Source organism: Bos indicus x Bos taurus, chromosome 4, assembly GCF_003369695.1.
Source record: "Bos indicus x Bos taurus breed Angus x Brahman F1 hybrid chromosome 4, Bos_hybrid_MaternalHap_v2.0, whole genome shotgun sequence".
NCBI classification, from domain to species: Eukaryota; Metazoa; Chordata; class Mammalia; order Artiodactyla; family Bovidae; genus Bos; species Bos indicus x Bos taurus.
This window is the reverse complement of record NC_040079.1, coordinates 49,016,219-49,039,101: the sequence shown is the minus strand read 5'-3', so window position 1 is coordinate 49,039,101 and position 22,883 is coordinate 49,016,219. Positions and strand designations below refer to the sequence as shown.

The window sequence follows — 22,883 nt, the reverse complement described above, 5'->3', positions numbered from 1 at the left end:
TTTGTACATCAGTTACTTTCTTCACTGGTATGTTTTGGGACAATTATACTAGTCACTACTTGATCTCCTTAAAAAATATTAATAAGTAAGTGGCATTCTTTTGTGTTTTTTCCTTTGAAAATTTAACAGTGGCAGGTACAGATACTCAAAATCACAGATGCCTACCTCCTTTTTCCATTCAGCTGACATCTCCTTCCTAGTCCATTAGGAAGATAAATATCAATTAAGGAAGTGTCTTGAGAATTGCTTAAGATTTAATTACAAGTTCCATTTTATATCTGTATTCATGCCATTGCTTTCTGATTCCTGAGGTTTGGGGGTTTGTTTGTTTTGTTTTTAACTGTCAGCTTCCTGTCAAAAAATAAGCATATGTTTGTTCTAGCCTTTCCTTTAATCGTGCCTCTAATCATTATTGGCTAAATTCAGTCCCCCAAATGAAAATCCTGTAAAGTGACTCCAAAGAAAGATATTGGTTTATCTACAGGCAACATATCTTTCTCTTAAACAAGTAAACATTAATTTTATGTGGCTACAGATTTCAACACTAATAATTTATTGTTATTTGCTTAGGAGACATGTATTATTTAAGCTATAAAATTATTTAATACTGAAACTTTAATATTTCATTTAATTAGTTCCTTCTATAAATTCTGTTAATATTAAAGCTAAGGGGTAGGGATATGAGACCCTACAGTGAAAGAGAAATATGACTTCTTTATGCTTTGCCTTTTATTTTAAATGGTTTCCTGCAACTTACTGGTTTTAGTGAATGACAACTCAAATGATTGATTAACATATTCTACTGGCTCATCTTCCTAGGCTAGTGTAATATATGAGGGTCAGATGCTGAGAAATTGACTCATCTAATTTAAATGTAACTTTTAAAAACTTAGATATTAAAGCTTAGGTTGCCATTAATCAAATGTATTTAAATATTTTTCACTTGTCATGCCCACACACTGTGTCTATTGATTATAGTCATAGATCATAGCTCAGAGGTCTGAGAACGGAATACCTGCATCCCTTCTCCAGTACCCCAAATCAGCGGACACGAGATTCTCCTTGACTAGCTGGTGCAGGGGGTAGCAGACTTCTTCCTTAAAGGACCAGATAGTAAATACTTAAGGCTCTATAGTCTCTGTCAAGGGCTTCTCTAGTGGCTCATATGGTAAGGAATCTGCCTACAATGCAGGAGACCCTGGCTTGCCTAGAGAATTCCACGGACAGAGGAGCCTGGCAGGCTACAGTCCGTGGGGTTGCAAAGAGTCAGACACGACTGAGCAACTAACACTTTCACCTTTTTCACTTTCAGTCTCTGTCAAACCACTCAGCTCTGCTGTTGTAGCAGAAAAACAGCCATAGACAATAGCCAGTATACAAATGAATGGTCATGGCTGTATTCCAATAAAATTTTACTTACAAAAACAGCAGTAGGTTGGATTTGGCCTGTGGGTCATAGTTTGCCAACCCCTTTGTAGTGACTTTGAGACAATACATTCCATGTATGACAGTCCCAAGTGTTAGTTCTTCTTTCAGCAAATTTGTGCAGGAGGTTGACACTAAACCAGTGCATGGGTGCAGAGAAGAAAGCGGCTCCACTGTCCACATCTGTATCTCTGAGTTCCCTTCCCGTGTTTCTAACTGGGTCCACATTGCTCAGAAGGTATCATCCAAAGGGCCTGTGAGATCATGCAGGGTGTTACCCTTGTCTTCCTCACTTGCTTCCCCTCTCAAGCAGCTCTTCTCTACTGTGCCTCAAATTTCAATATTCTGTATCAGCTCCTCTGATGTAGCCCAAAATTTAGCTGTCTTTTCGTCCTTAAGATTCAGCTAAGTTCCACTCAAATCTTTATTCTGTACATTCTGGTAACCCAAAGCCTTCCTCAAAATGTACCGAAATTCCAAGGATGGGGTGGGGATGGCCATAACTGACTCTGGGTACCGGCTCCACGTATTCTGCTTCTGTTCAACAACATTTTGACCCAGATGTGAAACAGTCATTTTTTAGTTTCCTCCAAAGACCTCATCCAAACAGAGCGTTTGTGAGCCTGGTAAATTTCACTGATCAGGTAAGGGTCTAAAGGAAGAATCACATCATACCATATAATATATAACTAAGAGTCCCTTATAAGCCATAGCTTCTGTATTTAAAAGTTCTTTATCCCGGCTACCATCAGAGTTCCCCCAATGGCTTTTCACTCACTGTGATCCCTTAGCATCCTGCTAGTCTCTTTTCTTCCTCTCCTTCTAATTCCCTTTCCCCTCATCTTCCTCTCTCAAGAGTGAAACACCAGATCCCTTCCATTGCTGAGCAGCTTAATAAATCTTGGGTTGCTTGAGTCCTTATCAACACCTGTACTTGCAGAGTCTCTGTCTCTTCTCCAAGTGGCCTAACAAAATACTTGATCAAACAAGCCAATCTTCCCCAAGAAGGATTCTGGAGCCAACACTGTCAGGAATTTTCAGTTCCTTAACCTTTCAACTTTCTTCCATGATATTGCCCCTGCTTAGAGTCCTCCCTCTCTTGCACCCAGAAAAGTCCTACTCATCCTTTAGAACTCATCCTAGACAGTGATTCACCCAAGAATCTTTCCTCCAGAAGGGGATCCTGTTGGTCTTGCATATGTACAAATAGGGGGTATGCTATCTATCTCTGACCACTTAAATTCAAGTTCAAGTCATGGGCAAGTGCAAATTTGGGGAGAAAATGAGAGCTGGTTTTTCCTGACTCACCTTTAACATGAGAGGGCAGTCTTTTAGGGTCCCAGTTTACCGTAGGGATGGCTTCCTTTAGATTCCTCACCTGGCTGATTTCTGTACTTCTCCCCCTGCAATGTCCTTAAAGCAAAAATGAAATCTGCCAGAATTAGCACTGCCTTAAGGGCAAAAGTGGCTTCTGTGCTTGTTTGGCACCCCACTCCAGTACTCTTGCCTGGAAAATCGAATGGACGGAGGAGCCTGGTGGGCTGCAGTCCATGGGGCCACTAAGAGTCGGACACGACTGAGCGACTTCACTTTCACTTTTCACTTTCCTGCATTGGAGAAGGAAATGGCAACCCACTCCAGTGTTCTTGCCTGGAGAATCCCAGGGACGGGGGAGCCTGGTGGGCTGCCGCCTATGGGGTTGCACAGAGTCGGACATGACTGAGGTGACTTAGCAGCAGTAGCAGCAGCAGTGCTTGTTTACCTTTCTGGATTCCTATTTCCCCTCTTATGGAACCCTGGTGTCTCTTTCTGTCTTGTTAACAATGAGTTGCTTTTAAGAAGATGCTTTTCTTTTCAACGTTTTGTGTTGTTTGCTCAAGGAAAATCAAAGCAGTCAAATAAAAATAGAATTCAACTTCTCCAAGAAAATTTGACCCAAAGTTCAGTGGGTCCCCTTTCTAAAATTATCATGTCATTGTCTGCTCTCAAGGAAAACCACCTTGCAGTAACTATTTATTGAGCATATATTTGCAAGGCACAGTGCCATATCCTGGGGATTCCATGGTGAGTGTGCCAGTCTTTTGTCTGCAATGACCTGTCCTCTTTGTTGTGCTGGGGAAACTGTGATGAATCATTGTTCTTTGTTCTCTAGAACGTTGTGCTGTTCATTTCTTGGTGACAGATTACTGCTTTATTATACGAGGATGTAACTTAACAGCCAGGTGGAAGAGGTGCATAGGGCAAGGTATGTGGATTGGGGCACTGAAACTTCCATGAAGTCTGAGGGTCCCACCGCCACCTCCACATGGTCACCAACCCCAAAGCTCTTTTTCCAGCATTTTAATGTATTTTTAGTGGGATGGTTAGTCTAAATAATTGACTGCCATTAGTGGAAACTGGAAGACATGAAATCCTTCCTAATTAGGACGCAGGTCTTTAGCCAGATTAAGAGCTTTGTGCGGACTTCTCCCTAGCCTAAAGTTTTCATATTGTGTCATAAGTAGCAGTCCAGGAAACAGATCAGTCTATTTGGCCTTTTTCATTCACTCAGGCATGCAATTCATTTCACAGACATCCACTAAGTACTTCCTGTGAAGCATTTTTACAACAGTGAATATGTGTCCTTGCCCTTAACTCCCTTGTTGAGAAAGAGCAGAGAAAGTCATCTGAACTACCAGTTTTTAAGATGAGACTAGCCCTACCAGCCAATTTAGGAAATTACCATGTCTTCAACCTACTGAATGGTATAGTTGTAAAAGGTGGAACAATTGGAGAATTATTTTCTATGGAAGGTAATTTGTTGAATAGGGCAGTACTTCTAAAGTTTAGCATGCAAAGGAATCATCTGGAGGGCTTGTTTAAAACCGATTACATCTTAAAGGGGTGGGATGGGGAGAGGAGAGGGAGGGGATATATATATAGATAACATTGTGACTGATTCACACCATTGTATGGCAAAAATCAATGCAGCATGGTAAAGCAATTTTCCTCCAATTAAAAAATAAAGAAAAACAGATTATAGGGCTCAACACCTCACTGCACCCCCTAATTCTGATTCCTGGATCTGGGATGGAGCCTGAGAATTTGTATTTCTAACAAGGTCCTTCTCTAGCTCACTTCCGCATTGTAGAAGTGCTAACAAGCTCTCTGGAATCTCTCTTACCAAGAGCATTAGTCCCATTCATGACTGCACCTCCTGACCTAGTCACTTCCTGAAGATCCCACCTTTTTATATCATCACATTGGACATTAGGATTTGAATACATAAATTTGGGGGCAGGAGGGATACAAACATTCAGACCATAGCATTCCACTCTGAACCCATTAATATTTCAAAAATCTCTCTTTGTATGCAGGTATCAGAAATTCAGACAGTCACTCCAACGATGTAGGCTTCCATGGGGTGCTGAAAGGGAATATGGAGGGATGATACCCATTTCGCTCCCTGAGGAACACAGGCCGAAATGTGAACCTCCTAGAGTCATGGGCAAAGGACATCAGCATTATGGATTTGGTGGAGAAATCTGGCCAAGGTAAATGAACTTTCAGTCTCTCACATAGAGGTCATTGTTATTCAATTTTCTGTATTTCTATTGTGAGTCCTTTGTTAACTTAAATCTACTTCTGAACTTTTATTATTTATGAAAAGAAACAGATGGGAACACTAATTATATAATTTCTAATTGTGAAGTCAGTAAAAAATATGTTATAAATATCTTTGCTCTCCTTAGAGATGTTTATGTGATCAAAATTTTTGATTAATCTAATTCCCTTGCTAATCATATTTTATCTAAAACTAAGCAACATTCCTGAGAGAGATTAATTTTTGGCTTGAGCAAATAGATGGCCTAATTTCTACAAATGTTGACTTTTGAATTCTATTTTTTTAAAACCATCTATAAGTCATTAGAATCTAATGGGCATTGTTTTCAAGTATTAAAATATTTCAATCATCATTTATGTCTTAAAGTTACCCTCTCAGCAAATGTATTCAAAGGCCAGTTAACACTGAAGATAAAGCACACACACACACAAAATCTGAGCAGTAAATTAAATGTCACATTAACTATTAAGTATGAAATTTACTCAAAACAAAATCCACTGAAGCTTCTCCACACAAAGCCCGCTTACTCCTGTTTTATCTAACAATCCTGGCTACCTAGCTTACTGACAATCTAGCTAACTAGTTTTTTATTCTAAAGCAGTTAAAATAAATAAATAGGCTACAGCTAAAGAGGAAAACAATACCAGTAGGGACATGTGGTAGCCTTATGAAAGCCTCAGTAAAGTAATAAAAAGCAGACAAATGAAAAGTCCAATTGGAAAGATGCAAATATTGACACATTGAAGATAGGACCTCAAGTTCATTAATTCATTCAACAGATTTGTTTAAGCCCCCACTCTCGTGGAACTTACTTTCTAATATAATATAGATTTTTAATATCTTTGTAAAATGGAAATTGTTATCCTGGTTTTACAATAGAGACCCAAGAGGTTTAGTACCTTTCCTTCTGACACAAGAGGGTCAGACAATGTGAAGTTTCAGAATGGGGATCTGAATTATACAGTTTGATAATGTTAGTACAGTTGGCTAACGTTCTTTTCATCTGTTCATTCATTCACTCATTCCAGCTATTCATTTATTCAGTCATTTGAATATAGCAAGCATTGTTGAGATTAAGGTATAGCTCTTCATGGAGTTTATAGTTCTGGTCCCCAGAATTTGTGTATTAAAAAAAATGTACAATATCCTAAAAGACTTAGAAGTATATTCAGAATAATAGTGTGTAAAAAGAAAGCAAAAGACTAGCTTCTTATAAGAAAGAAGTCTTAGTGTCTTACGGAATGCAGCCCTAGGATACTTGGGAAAGGAAATATTTGTTCCAATTAGAATGTCAATCACTCCTGACTCAGAAATGCAGGTTAATATATTCGGTTCTTGTCACACCCTTTTGTGTTAAACGTTACCATTTTTATCATTTAAATGTTATCATTATCATATTTATCTCTTAAAAATATTTCAAGTTCCCTTGCCCTCAGCCCGTAGGAATTTATTACCTGGTGTGTGTGTGTGTGTGTGTGTGTGTGTGTGCGTGTGTTAAGTCGCTCAACCGTGTCTGACTCTTTGTGATCCCGTGGACTATAGCCCACCAGGCTCCTCTGTCCATGGAATTCTCCAGGCCAGAATACTGGAGTGAGTTGCCATTCCCTTTCCAGGGGATCTTCCTGACCCAGGGATCGACCCCAGGTCTCCTGTATTACAGACAGATTCTTTCACTGTCTGAGCCACGAGGGAAGCCTTTACCTGGTGGGGCAACCCCAAATTTTGTCCCTGAAAGATTTCTAAGCATCCCTTGGGGCTTCCCTGGTGGCTCAGTAGTAAAGAATCTGCCTGCCAGTGCAGGAGACACGAGTTTGATCCTTGATCAGGGAAGATCTCATATGACAAGGAGGAACTAAGACCCTGATGCTGGGAGGGATTGGGGGCAGGAGGAGAAGGGGACGACAGAGGATAAGATGGCTGGATGGCATCACTGACTTGATGGACATGAGTTTGAGTAAATTCCGGGAGTTGGTGATGGACAAGGAAGCCTGGCGTGCTGCGATTCATGGGGTCACAAAGAGTCGGACACGACTGAGCGACTGACTTAACTGAACTGAACTGAAGCATGTGTGAGTTAAAGAGTGTTTGATAATCTCTCTACATTCAAATCTCTCAACCTTGCCATGAACCTAAAACTGCAATCTAAAGATTGTAAATATGGATATATCTGATTCTTTAAATTTCTCATAGTGTTCCACAGTATGGATGTATTAAATTATTTAGCCATTCTTGTGTTTTCTTTTTCTTCTTTTATATTAACTAAATGTATGAATATCTTTATACAGGCTTCCTTGAACTCAGTACACAAATGTTTCTCCAGGGAAAATTCTAAGTAGAAGTTATGGATCATAATATATGAATTATTTTTAATTTTATCCCCCAAATGCTTTATATTCCCAGAGTAGTATCTAAAAGTATCCATTTTGCCATATTCTTAGCCAACTGTACTAACATTATCAAACTGTATAATTTTTGCCTATCTAAAGAATAAAAAGTTTATCTTGATTATCAGAATGCATTTCTCTGATTAGACTGAGTACTTTTTTCTTACATTTGTTTTCTTATTTTTTACTATTTATATTTCCTTTCTGTTCTTATTCTTTGCTCATTTTTATTGCTTGTCTTTTAGCTATAGATTCTTACTGGTTCTTGATGTTCTGGATATTAACCCTATATGTATCTATTATAAATATTTCTTCTAATCTTTGTTTTATTTGAGCTTTTTTTGCTGTCTTGTCTTAATTTTTTTATAAATTCTCTGTATCTTTTTTTTAAAATTTTTTCTATTATTTATTTTTGGCTGTGCTGGCTGTGCTGCACAGGCGTTTTTCTAGTTTTGGCAAGTGGGAACTACTTTCTAGCTGTGGTGCGTGGGCTTCTCCTTGTGGTGGCTTCTCTTGTTGCAAAGAATTCCATGGACAAAGGAGCCTGGTGTGCTACAGTCCATGGGGTCGCAAAGAGTTGGACACAAGTGAGCGACTAACACATACACACTCTTGTTGTGGAACACAGGCTCTAGGGCACGCAGGCTTCCGTAGTTGCAGCATGTGGGCTCAGTAGCTGCGACTCCTGGGCTCCAGAGCACAGGCTCAGTATGTTGGGGTGCATGGGCTTAGTTGCTCCTCAGTATATGGGATCTTCCCAGATCAGGACTCGAACCCATGTCACCTGCATTGACAGACAGATTCTTTACCACTGAGCCACCAGGGAAGTCCTTTTCAAAAATTTTTCATTTGATGTTATCAAATTTCCTTTTGATTTTTGAGTTTTTAAAAATCTTATTTAAAATGTTTTCCCTACCACCAAGAAAAAAACATATTCCTATATTTTTTTTAATATTTTTATGCTTTTCACCAATTCCTTAGATTTTTAATCCATCTGAAATTATCTCTTTGAATAGTATGAAGTTGAAATCCTTTTTTCCAAATGGCTAGTGAATTTTTCCTGCATTGTTTATTAAAAAATAAGCCTTTTCCCACTGATTTAAAATGCCATCTTTTCATATACTGACTTACCACATATACATGGTTGTATTCGTCTATTTATCTTTTACTATCTCACCATTACACTGCTATTAAAAAGATGTTCAATTTAATCTGTTCTTTCTTTTCAGAAAGCTTCCTATTGAACAATTTTATTACTTGTCACAGAACAAAAAAAGTGACATCTACGGAAATGATTCTTTGTAAGTTTGAGGTTTCTTTTCCTTATGTGAAATCAAATAACATTTTTAAGTGGAAATGAGTTATATGCAAAATTTTAATAGTCCCCAAATTTTCCTCAAGTCTAAGGAACTTCTAAAAAAACAAAAGTCTTCCTTTTTTTAAATAGATCATTGACTATAGAAACCAAGACCAATAGAACAAGAATAAAATAAATAGACTAAAACCTACTAATAGTTTGTTGCATTTAAACAACAAAAAAAATTGGAAAGATGGAATAGTAATGTTCAAAAAGATTCATACAGGTCCTCTTGACCCATTTCCCTGCCTTTGACTTTGTTATTCAATCTAATAAAAATCTGTTACATTTTTTAAGAGGGTCATAGAAAAAGCCCCAGTGCCCTCAATAAAAATTTTAATCAGAATTTTATGAAAGTGGTTTGTTATGACAATCTACAAATAACTCTTAATAAAGTTACTCTGTAAGTTTCTCTTTTGGATAAAGAATACTTAATTTACTCTTTGCTTAGAGGAATTATTTTCTAGTATATTATTTTTTGCTCATTGAAATAGTTTGTTGTAGATATTACAAAGGCCCACTTTGTAATTTTCAGATAAAATACTGACAGCACTGACGTAAAAATGAAAATACTATTAGTTCTGTTTATAGGTGATAAATTAATATAGAGTTCAGCCACAAGAGGGAGCCAAAAAGTTATGAAATTTGTGGTTGCTAGGCCTTTTTCCCTTTGGGATTAATAAACTGAAAAGCAGAGAGTGGCAGTAAAATCATGGATAGGTTCAGGTCAAGGAATTCGTGTCTCTGAGCATTTTTTATTTTCATTTTATCCTTTCAAACTTTGAATTTTTAAAAAAGCTTTTTAAAATTTTTATTCTTATTTTTCCATTTTGTTTTTTTAATTGAAATATAGTTCATTTACCATATTGTATTAGTTTCAAGTGTATAGCAAAGTGATTTCAGTTATACACACACACACACACACACACACACACACAGTTTTTTCCATGTTGAATCAAATTAATTTTAGGTAAGTACTTGTCAAAATCAGCTAAATGAGAAAAGCCTTAAATGCTGATTTAATGTTTCATATATAATAGTCAATCTGGTAGCTCTCGATCTCATAGATTCTTATATTCATTGCTTTCTATCCCCTACTCAACCAGAAATTTAACTGGAAGGCATGCTTTTTCTTTTTAGTTCCAACAAACTTAGAGTCCAAATAAAGATATAAACCTTTTAAAGTGCATGTGGATTGTGTGTTTACAATACATTATAGACTGATAAAATTATATGGCTTATGTACCACTTTCTAAATAGAAGAACATATAAAAAAGCAAACAGTATATTCAATTTTACTGCCTTTACTATTGATTGATAGCATTCTGTTCATTTTTCATAACTGAACTATTTCAGAAATATTTGTATAGGCTGAAACTAATTGTGAAATCCAATGAAAGTTGATGACAGTCCTTCTCTAGTGTGGACTTTGTCCCTGGGCTGCAGTGTTATTTCTTGGCACGTAGAGCTCAGAGCAATTAGTAAATACACAACCTTCTAATAGTGAAGTGATTCAGAAAAGGCATGCCTCTGAGAACTCGTTCAGTTTTGTTCTAGCCTCTCTGCAACTGGGCAACATCTACTCTCGTGAGAAGTGAGCAGTTCTGGGCAAAGGGCAAAGCACACACTGTACTTATATGTTTTCTCCAACCAGGCCACATTCAGGTCACTTTAGGTCATGTAATTGCACCACACACATGGTGTCAGGCTACCTCTGAGCATTTCGGTGCTCTGCCTATGAGCGTGAAGTCAGTAAGAACTAAAGCTCTATTATCATTAGAATAAGTTAGAAATGCAGAACGAGTGGTGAGTGGGGCTGAAGTTAGAATAAGCGTAATGGAAAAAATTGACCAACAGACAACTGAGATATGAGAATATCATATCTGTCTGGTTAATACTCAGTGTTCCGGAAAGTCAGTCAGTATCATAAAGACTCTGTAGTTTGCAAACGGGATACTTCTTTATTCTTAAGCAAGTTGCTAATAGAAATGTGAGCTTTTAAAAGTCCTTAATATAAATTAGGATTTGTTTCCTGTTTTTATTCTAGGCTGCCCAAACCACCTAATTCAACAGTAGGGTAAGTAGACAACTATATTTTCCTTCCCTGTTATAATCAAGAAAAAAATATTGGCCATCTATATGTCTTAGACAGTGTAAGGACAAGTTATACTTTTCATAGTTGTTTTGTTTTTTTTTTTTTCTTAATCAGGCAAGAGAAGAGGCTGATACAAGTCCAAAATAACAGCATTACTGATTTCCCCCAATTATATTCCCAACTTACTTTTTAAAGTAAACCTTTAAATTTAGTACTATTTTATATTTACAAAATTATTGGGAAAATAGTACAGAGATTTCCTATTTACCTCAGCGCCAGTTTCCCCTATTATTAACATCTGATATTAGTATGGTACCTTTGTCCTATTAATGAGCCAATAGTGGTGCATTAGTATTATTTAGATTTCCTCAGTTTTCCCCTAATGTCCTTCTGCTATTCCTAGATCCTATCCAGGACACCACAGTACCTTTAGTAGTCATGTCTCCTTAGGCTCCTTTTGGCTTTGACAGTTCCTCAGACTTCCCTTTTTTTTTTTAATTAGCTCAGGGGACTTTCTTAGTGGTCCAGTGGCTAAGACTCGGTGCCCCCAATGCACAGGGTTCGATCCCTGATCAGGAAAACTAGATCCCATGTGTTGCAACTAAGACCTGCCACAGCCAAATAAATAAAAATAAATACTTTAAATGACCTCAGTAGTTTTGATGATTATCTGTCAGGTATTTTGTAGAATGTCCCCCGATCAGGATTTGTCTGGTGTTTTCCTCATGATTAGATTGCAGTAGTATGTCTTAGGGAGGAGGACCACAGAGGTAAACTGCCGTTTTCATCATATCCTATCCAATGCATAACTTATCACTGTTGATGGTAACCTTGATTACCTAGCTGATATAGTATTTATGAGGTTCCCCTTGTGTGCGGTTAACCTTTTTTTCTCCTTTTCCCATCCTATCCTCTTTAGAAGAAAATCACTATGTACAGCCCACACTTAAAAGTCTGGAATTATACTCCACCTCCTTGAAGGCAGGGTATCTGCATAAATTATTTGGTATTGTTTTGTAAGGGAAATGTGTCTATTCCTCCTCATTTGTTTAATCACTTATTTAACCAGTATAGACTCATGGATTTTATTTTGTACTCGATACTTTAGTAGCAGTACTGTACTACTGTATTTTGTCATTCAAATTGGCCACGAGAGCCCATTCAGTTGGCTTCTATGCCCATACCCCTATGGTTGGGGGCATTGTGTATGAGGGTTTTTGGTTTATTCTTCTGTTCGTTTCTTTGTTTTTGAGTAGTTCATCACTTATCACTGTGGGGCTTTTTCTTTTAGCATTTCCTTACTTTCTGGCAGTACAAGATGCTTCTGGAGTACAAGATGCTCCATCCTGTTTATGTCCTGCCGCAGCTCTAGAACCAGCCATTTCTCCAAGGAGCCCAGCTCCTTCCCCTCGAGAATGGTATTAGAATCCACTATCCGAGTGCTCGGTGTCCCTGATGCCGTTAGAGTTCCTATCAATCTTAACTGGAAATGCTAAGCTGGCATTTAAGAATTGCATTCCAGTTAAAGCAAAGATCTGCTCAAAAGGCTATTAACAGTAAAGTCTAGGTTCTTTGGGGTTTTATTTTTTAAAAAACAACTATATGAAGACCTCTGTTTTGGACTTTTCAAATTCTCTTTGTGGCAACATGAAAAACAAAAAGTAAAGTCCTTTTTTGTTGGTTTTATTTTTTTCCTCAGATGACCTTATAGCCTGATAAGTTCCAAAGTCTCTTTTTCCTTTGACCTCAACTCCTCAAACATACCCTTGGAAGAGCTGTGTAGTGTTTTGATAAAAATCTTGGTAGACCTGCTCAATAGAGCAGACTGAGTCCAGAGACAGCTCATGCCTCTAACTGAATTATTCAAAGAGAAACTGAATTCCTTTATTTAAATGTGTATGTAGTTAAGCAAATCTTTTATATTCTGCCTTTTCCTTATTATTTCTTCTCTATTTATGGACACAAAATGAAAAGTAATATTTATAAATCATTTAATATAATTATAACAGGAATATAATTATTTTCTACACAGTCTTAGTTTAAAGGAATAAAAATACATTCTGGTCATTGGTACTCAAAACTTGAATGTGTTACAACTTCAAAATTTAGTTGAGGGTGTAATTTGCAATTTTATAACTAACAAAAATAACATATATACAAGATATTAAATGAAATTCCATAATATACCTCAACTCAAGAAACACAGAGTCCACAGCTTTCAGGTCTTAAAAGTAAAAAACATTTTCCTAAATCATTACCAGATATAACTTAATACTGTTTGCTAGGAATATATATTACTAGAATCTGAAGGGAAAAAAGTTTTGCCTTAATCCTAAGTGATGAAAATTAATGGGGGCCCCTCACTGCCTTCCTAGTCCCACTTTTACCCCTTCTACACAAAGCCAAAATCCAGGCCACACCCAAAACCAGAAGATCCTAAGAACTACAGATACACATTTTGCAATTTTACTTTCTATTAAGAGGATCAATCTCAGAAAGAAAAAGCTTATTGAATTCTTGTGATTCTTTTTTGTGGTTTACAGTCCATAGAGTTGCAAGGAATCCGACACAACTGAATACACACACACAGCACAACAACAAACTCTTGGCCTTTGGAATTTATTTTCTAAATTAACAAGTTAATCTCTGCTTTCTGGTGTCTCTGTGACAAAAACAAGATATAATGAAAAGAAATGTAATGACTTTTGTTCATACCAATATCAAATTAATAAGACATGGGGTCGCCTTGCCCTGGCCTCTGACCTGGAGCTAAATACTTATCAGCAGATTATTCTCTCAGAAAGAATGTAGATAAAGCAGTTAGCAGAGGGCCCGGCATGTGTTTTATTATCATTGTAGTTAACATTTAAAGGCAAAGTTCTCTGAGTGTAATTCTTACTCATGTAGCAGTTACAATGTCAGGATCTTCCAAGATTTCCTACTGGGATATTTTCTAGGAACAGGGAGCAGATAGGACCATTTTTTGAAATATTCATAACCACATTTCCTTAAACCACATCAAGTCCATGGGAGATGGTAACAGAAGTTCCAAATTTAATCCCACTAATTCCACATTCCCACTGGTTCTTACACCTCAGCTCAACCTGGCACATCCTGGAAAGAACCCAGGAGAATCAAAATGAATTTTCTACCCAGAAAAGTTGCATACATTAAAAGTTAATTAGCACTAAGACAATTACTGCATTCAATTTACTCCATTAACCGTTCTTCTCAGTATGTTTTATGACTCAGGTCCCCTGGCTATTGGACAATATTGTAAGCCCAGCCTTTCTCATTCATTCCTCACTGTCCCTAGGATCTCTTTGTTTCTCATCCAGGTCCCCTGCTTCCTGAGTGATCTACCTGAAGGTGAATGAGCCAAGCCCTCAAGGCTTTGCATGTGCCTTGAACAAAACCCTCCCTTAGAACCTAGGTTTTACTAGCCTACAGGAAACTCCAGCCTTTCCTGACTCAAGTAGACTGGACACTCTCCATGAGCACAAACATGTTTGTTCCTGCTTTATTTGCTCAAACGTTAAATGCTCACTTATTTTCAAGCATAATGGTAAGAAATTAATTCCTCTTACAAAGGGGACACAGTTCACTATAGAACCATTGAAGCAGACACTGGAAATATTTATCTAGAAGAAATGAAAATCATTGCATAGCATGTAAAATGAAGTACAACCAGTATTGCTACAGTGAAAGACCAGTCACTACTTCAGTGTCTTCATGATTCCCAGGGACATCAGTTAGCTGGAATCCAGGAATGTCCTGATTCTGTGTTCTCATGTCATCATATAGTTGATGACGTTATACCTTGTTCCAAGCTGTCCAGTAGATGATGTGGCACTTATAAACTGGAAAAGTGTTTAGTGGCTAGCAATAAAATAATGCTATACCAAATTCAAAAGTGTGTTCAAATGGGAGAGCCTGCCACAAGGGCAAGAAAACCAGATCACTTTACACAAAAACAAAAGTAGTGACTGGCCTCAGAAATGATTTATGCCTGAAGTCCAGGCTTTTTCTCTTACAAATCAATCTTAACTTCTTGTGGTGTCCGTAAGAGACCAGGAACTTGTTAAGAATCTGAAGCTATGAGGTATTTCAGAGAGCCCACCAAGATGCCAGGACTGCTGAATTCAGTACAGGTTTGCATCAGGGTGATGAGAACAGATGGCCAAACTAACCAAAAATGACTGCTACTGAAAAATGTCCTATGATGCAAAAGCAATGAGACATTTTTAAATGTTTCTTATAGAAATTATTCTCATTCTTTCATAGTCACACCATCCATAGTAACTTGCAAAAGCTATTATATAAATCCTTCCAATACTTAGATGGAAAATAGTGATAGAAAAATCTCAGTAACAAGACTTTCACATAAACATTTGTGGCATAACCTATACATTTATTTCAGCCTGGTAAATACAGACATCACACAGCTTTCCCATAATTTCTGCGAGTTCTCACTGTGAGCACTAGAAATGCAGTTCAACTTTCAAACCCTTTCCCTAGCTCTTCTCCCATAAAAGCCCAGAGCGCCTGTACTCCTGGAGTGTGTTTTCTATTTAGTTTGCATATGCTCTATTGGAGGTCTGAATTATCTGGTTATATTTGCTGGGGGAAAAACAAACAAATTTATGGTCTCATAGTTCTGAAGACTAGAAATTCGAGATGAAGATTTCAGCCTATTTTAAAACTGTATTTTCTACTTATATATAACACTTCTTTGTTCCTTGGACTTCCTAATTTTGATTCTCCTCTAATTTAGATAAATCTCACACAGGTTTTTTTAAACCTCTGCTAGTTCTTTTTAAGAACTCTGCTTATTCTTCAAATGAGAAGAAAATTGTATCCCTGTTGTCTTTTTAAATTGTTGGGGTTTTTTTTTTCATTCAGTATACTAGCTATTTTTGGCTTTTTGATCTCTAAACAGTACTGTGTACGCTGTGTAGATAAACAGGCAGTATATTTTGTTGATTGATTGCTTAAAGAAACAGATGGCCTGGTTGAGTCCAAGATGGTAAGGGATCATTTTGCCCGTTGAAATTGAATGCCTAAAAGGATTCTATAAAATGAAGTACGGGGATTCTCTAAAAATAAGATGCAGAAATGGAAAGCAACTAGAAATTCTTCCTGTAGTGTTCCAAAAACTACAAAATGCATATATCTTTCACTTCATATTTTTATATCAGTAGCAAAATATATGCACTGATAAAGAATTCACTACAATTTATTTTTTAATATAAATTTATTTATTTTAATTGGAGGCTAATCACTTTACAACATTGCAGTGGTTTTGCCATACACTGACATGAATCCGCCATGGGTGCACATGTGTTCCCCATCCTGAACCCCCCTCCCACCTCCCTCCCCATGCCTCTGGGTCATCACATCCCTCTGGGTAATCCCAGTGCACCAGCCCTGAGCACCCTGTCTCATGCATCGAACCTGGACTGGTGATTTGTTTCACATATGATAATATACATGTTTCAATGCCATTCTCCCAAATCATCCCACCCTCTCCCTCTCCCACAGAGTCCAAAAGACTGTTCTATACATCTGTGTCTCTTGCTGTCTCACATACAGGGTTATCATTACCATCTTTCTAAATTCCATATATATGCGTTAGTATACTGTATTGGTGTTTTTCTTTCTGGCTTACTTCCCTCTGTATAATAGGCTCCAGTTTCATCCACCTCATTAGAACTGATTCAAATGTATTCTTTTTAATGGCTGAGTAACTCCAATACTTTGGCCACCTCATGCGAAGAGTTGACTTATTGGAAAAGACTCTGATGCTGGGAGGGATTGGGGGCAGGAGGAGAAGGGGACAACAGAGGATGAGATTACTGGATGGCATCACCAACTCGATGGACATGAGTAGGAGTAAACTCCGGGAGTTGGTGATGGACAGGGAGGCCTGACGTGCTGCAATTCATGGGGTCGCAGAGTCGGACATGACTGAGTGACTGAACTGAACTAAACTGAATGTTTCATTGTGTATATGTACCACAGCTTTCTTATCCATTCATCTGCTGATGGACATCTAGGTTGCTTCCATGTCCTGGCTATTATAAACAGTGCTGCAATGAACATTGGGGTACATATGTCTCTTTCAATTCTGGTTTCCTCAGTGTGTATGCCCAGCAGTGGGATTGCTGGGTTGTATGGCAGTTCTATTTCCAGTTTTTTATGGAATCTCCACACTGTTCTCCATAGTGGCTGTACTAGTTTGCATTCCCACCAACAGTGTAAGAGGGTTCCCTTTTCTCCACACCATCTCCAGCATTTATTGCTTGTAGACTTTTGGATAGCAGCCATCTGACTGGCGTGAAATGGTACCTCATAGTGGTTTTGATTTGCATTTCTCTGATAATGAGTGATGTTGAGCATCTTTTCATGTGTTTGTTAGCCATCTGTATGTCTTCTTTGGAGAAATGTCTATTTAGTTCTTTGGCCCATTTTTTGATTGGGTTGTTTATTTTTCTGGAATTGAGCTGCAGGAGTTGCTTGTATATTTTTGAGATTAATTCTTAAAATAATATTTTTTATTCATTTAGCAAAATTAAGAAAATTTCATATGTTTTGTGATATCTATTCCACCAGAATGCTAATTCCATGAGGATAGGGCCTTTGGCTCACTATCATACACCAGGGATTAGAACAGTACTCACCACAAGGAGGGAGTCCCAATAAATATTGGATGATTAAGTGTTTTCCATTGCACTTCTTTCTTTTTTTTTTTAATTTAATTTTATTTTTTAACTTTACAGTATTGTATTGGTTTTGCCATATATCAAAATGAATCAGCCACAGGTATACATGTGTTCCCCATCCTGAACCCTCCTCCCTCCTCCATCCCCATACCATCCCTCTGGGTCGTCTCAGTGCACCAGCCCCAAGCATCCAGTATCGTGCATCGAACCTGGACTGGCGACTCGTTTCATATATAATATTATACATGTTTCAATGCCATTCTCCCAATTCATCCCACCCTCTCCCTCTCCCACAGAGTCCAAAAGACTGATCTATACAACAGTGTCTCTTTTGCTGTCTCGTATACTGGGTTATTGTTACCATCTTTCTAAATTCCATATATATGTGTTAAAGAGTCAGACACGACTGAGTGACTGATCTGATCTGATCTGATCTGATACTGTATTGGTGTTTTTCTTTCTGGCTTGCTTCACTCTGTATAATAGGCTCCAGTTTCACCCACTTCATTAGAACTGATTCAAATGTATTCTTTTTAATGGCTGAGTAATACTCCTTGTGTATATGTACCACAACTTTCTTACCCATTCATCTGCTGATGGACATCTAGGCTGCTTCCATGTCCTGGCTATTATAAACAGTGCTGCAATGAACATTGGGGTACACGTGTCTCTTTCCCTTCTGGTTTCCTCAGTGTGTATGCCCAGCAGTGGGATTGCTGGGTTGTATGGCAGTTCTATTTCCAGTTTTTTATGGAATCTCCACACTGTTCTCCATAGTGGCTGTACTAGTTTGCATTCCCACCAACAGTGTAAGAGGTTTCTCTTTTCTCCACACCCTCTCCAGCATTTATTGCTTGTAGACTTTTGGATCACAGCCATTCTGACTGGCGTGAAATGGTACCTCATAGTGGTTTTGATTTGCATTTCTCTGATAATGAGTGATGTTGAGCATCTTTTCATGTGTTTGTTAGCCATCTGTATGTCTTCTTTGGAGAAATGTCTATTTAGTTCTTTGGCCCATCTTTTGATTGGGTTGTTTATTTTTCTGGAATTGAGCTGCAGGAGTTGCTTGTATATTTTTGAGATTAATTCTTAAAATAATATTTTTTTACTCATTTAGCAAAATTAAGAAAATTTCATATGTTTTGTGATATCTATTCCACCAGAATGCTAATTCCATGAGGATAGGGACTTTGGCTCACTGTCATACACCAGGGATTAGAACAGTACTCGCCACAAGGAGGGAGTCCCAATAAATATTGGATGATTAAGTGTTTTCCATTGCACTTCTTTCTATTCTGTTTTGTTTTCTCAACTAAATCTCAGGGAAATCTGCTCCCCGTATCCAATTGAACACCCCTACCATACACACATCTCCCGTGGAGCCATGTTCCCGACTTTTACATCACCCAAGGATCTCTACACTGGCATTAAAGCCCGAACCCAACAGCCGTTCCCTCCCACAGTGCCAACAAAGCCTTATGATACAACAGTTTTGAAGACAAGAGGTAACGTGATTTCAAATCAGAACAGTATTCATTCTTTTTATATTTGAAGTTTATTCAATAATAAAATTAAACAAAGGACCCCATTACAGACTAAATCAAATTCTCTGCAGATGCTCTTTACTTTTCTTTACAGAGCTTCCTATGATATAACCAGAAACCAAATGTAAAATTAGATGCTTGTATTCTACTTGTATTTTCAATGTTTATTTCCTTCCCATTCTCTCTATGGTTTAGCTTTGACAAATTTCATTCGAGCTCAAGTGATCAGCACAAAGGACAGCATTTGGCTCAGAGGCTCAGTCTAGACATGCATGTACCTGTTGTGATAAAACTGAAAAGATCATCATTGAAATAAGACTCAGGAAGTAATAAGATCAATTTAATCAATTCCTTTGAACACTCTGGAGTGTCTTTTCGCAGATGCAAAGTTTAGGGTCTTCCCAGATATGTTTCACTAAAGAGGATAGTAAGCTCGTACACTAGCCATCAATTCTGTCCCATACTAGACACCTCAAAACAGAGAATAAATCTATGGAGAAAGAAAAGATATTAGAGGGCCGGTAACTGAAGATGACAAAAGAGGTACATGGCAGACAGAGATAAATATTTGTTGAATGAACTTTGGTAAGACCCAAGAACTACACTATAATGCAGTTCCTCTACATGAATATTTGGACCCTATATAAGAAGAGAATACTGCCATGATCAATATCAACCTCAGCATCGTATTAGAAGGCAGTAAATTTTGAAAGATATGGTGAAGTGTTTAAGAGCATGGATTAGGGAGTCCAACTGCATGGGTAGCATTCTGGCTCTGCCATTTACTCACCACAGACCATGGCAAAGTTCCTTAACTTCTCTGCCTCCACTTCCCAATCTGTAAAATGGAATATTCATGCCTACTTCATAGATAAAAGAGATAGTGTTAACAGCTACTATTTTTATTACATACTTTGCTATATATAATGATTTTAGTATGTGTATAGCATGCTGAATCATTCCATAAAAGGTAGTGAAAGCTATATCAAATATATATAGATATATATCTATATACATATATATACACATGTATGTATATATGTATAGGATATCTAAGCAGTTGAAATTTTTATGATCTCATTAGGTAAATTATCAAAGTAAATTAATTTTTTCAATCCCTACATTTCATGCAAAGATGGGCTCAATACAGGACAGAAATGCTATGGACCTAACAGAAGCAGAAGATACTAAGAAGAGGTGGCAAGAATACACAGAAGAACTGTACAAAAAAGATCTTCATGACCCAGATAATCATGATGGTGTGATCATTCACCTAGAGCCAGACATCCTAAAATGTGAAGTCAAGTGGGCCTTAGGAAGCATCACTACGAACAAAGCTAGTGGAGGTGACGGCATTCCAGTTGAGCTATTCCAAATCCTAAATGATGATGCTGTGAAAGTGCCAGCAAATTTGGAAAACTCAGCAGTGGCCACAGGACTGGAAAAGGTCAGTTTTCATTCCAATCCCTAAGAAAGGCAATGCCAAAGAATGCTCAAACTACCACACAATTGCACTTATCTCACACGCTAGCAAAGTAATTCTCAAAATTCTCCAAGCCAGGCTTCAACAACACGTGGACCGTGAACTTCCAGATTCAAGCTGGTTTTAGAAAAGGCAAAGGAACCAGAGGTCAAATTGCCAACATCCGCTGGATCATGGAAAAAGCAAGAGAGTTTCAGAAAAACATCTATTTCTGCTTTATTGACTATGCCAAAGCCTTTGACTGTATGGATCACAATAAACTGTGGAAAATTCTGAAAGAGATGGGAATACCAGACCACCTGACCTGCCTCTTGAGAAACCTGTATGCAGGTCAGGAAGCAGCAGTTAGAACTGGACATGGAACAACAGACTGGTTCCAAATAGGAAAAGGAGTACTTCAAGGCTGTATATTGTCACCCTGCTTATTTAACTTCTATGAAGAGTACATCATGAGAAACGCTGGGCTGGAAGAAGCACAAGCTGGAATCAAGATTGCCAGGAGAAATATCAATAACCTCAGATATGCAGATGACACCACCTTTATGGCAGAAAGTGAAGAAGAACTAAAGAGCCTCTTGATGAAAGTGAGAGTGGAGAGTGAAAAGTTGGCTTAAAGCTCAACACTCAGAAAAGTAAGATCATGGCATCTGGTCCCATCACTTCATGACAAATAGATAGAGCAACAGTGGAAACAGTAGCTGACTTTATTTTTTTGGGCTCCAAAATCACTGCAGATGGTGACTGCAGCCATGAAATTAAAAGACACTTACTCCTTGGAAGGAAGGTTATGACTAACCTAGACAGCATATTAAAAAGCAGAGACATTACTTTGTCAAAAAGGTCCATCTAGTCAAGGCTATGGTTTTTCCAGTAGTCATGTATGAATGTGAAAGTTGGACTGTGAAGAAAGCTGAGCACCAAAGAATTGATGCTTTTGAACTGTGGTGTTGGAGAAGATTCTTGAGAGCCCCTTGGACTGCAAGGAGATCCAGCCAGTCCATCCTAAAGGAGATCAGTCCTGGGTGTTCATCGGAAGGACTGATGTTGAAGCTGAAAATCCAATACTTTGGCCACCTAATGCAAAGAGCTGACTCATTGGAAAAGACCCTGATTCTGGGAGGGATTTAAGGCAGGAGGAGAAGGGGACAACAGAGGATAAGATGGTTGGATGTCATCACCGACTTGATGGACAGGAGTTTGGGTAAACTCCAGGAGTTGGTGATGGACAGGGAGACCTGGCATGCTGCGGTTCATGGGGTCACAAAGAGTTGGACACGACTGAGCAACTGAACTGAACTGAAATTAATTAATTCTGAAATTACATGAAGTGCATACAGTTAGGAAGAAATCACACAAATATGTGTTGAATTTATAAAAACACTTTTCCGTGCAGTTGTAGACCAGGAATTGAAGAAATACATTACCACATTAATCTTCTGTTTCAAGCATCTGCCTGTCCTTGACCAGTTAGTCATCTTTAGGGGATTTTAAAAGATGAATATATTCTAATAACCCTAATAAATGAAACCTTTCCAGGAACTAGTACTACATTGGGTTTTCTACTCTTCCACTTATTTTAACTCTTCTTTTCTAGAAATAAGTAGAATCTAGGTTAAGAGAAAGGCTCTAGAACCAGATTGCCTAAATTTGAATTATTGCACTTATTCATTGTGTGACCTTGGGAAAATTGCTTATTTTCCTTGTGCCTCAATTTCCTCCTTTGTTAAAGTAGAAATAATAGTACCTTCCTCACAGCACTCAGTACAATACAAGCAGTATAATACTAACATTATAATAAATGTTCAATAAATGCCAGCCTTTTTTCTTACTACATATAGCGATGGGTATTCAGAGCATGCTTTAATGTGGAGTTTATCATAGGACCAGAGGAAGCCAGGCTGTATTTGGTAAAGCTTCTCCAGCTACCACCAATACCTAAAAAGCTGTATTCTTTAAAAGTTCTGTTTAAATACTTCTTTTTGTAAGCACATACTAACGCCATTTCTTGATATTTAAACAGAGAAAACCTAAAACAGGTGGTAGAGAAATGTATTTGCTGAGCCTTCAGAGACCAAAAAGAGTATCTAGGAAGAGATTTATGATTTACCTAAGAATCCCTTTACCTATGATTTGCTTAAATCACCTTTTTTTAAAAAAACAAGAAAGGAGCAGTACTGCTGCCCCCTCAGTCTGCTGAAGGCACCAGGCTTAGAGACTCATTCTTGCTCTGTGTGGCCCACATGCTGTTTACTAAGGGCAAGAGTTC

General features: G+C 37.9%; 1 protein-coding gene across 1 annotated transcript in view; it reads left to right on the top strand.

Moving 5' to 3' along the window:
- The window catches only part of C4H7orf31 (chromosome 4 C7orf31 homolog), a 39,711-nt gene that overhangs the window by 5,999 nt on the left and 10,829 nt on the right, over positions 1-22,883 (top strand). Inside the window, 4 exon segments of the mRNA XM_027539359.1 lie at positions 4,782-4,958; positions 8,643-8,714; positions 10,818-10,847; positions 18,914-19,095. Of these exon segments, the coding sequence (XP_027395160.1) occupies positions 4,782-4,958; positions 8,643-8,714; positions 10,818-10,847; positions 18,914-19,095 (461 nt within the window).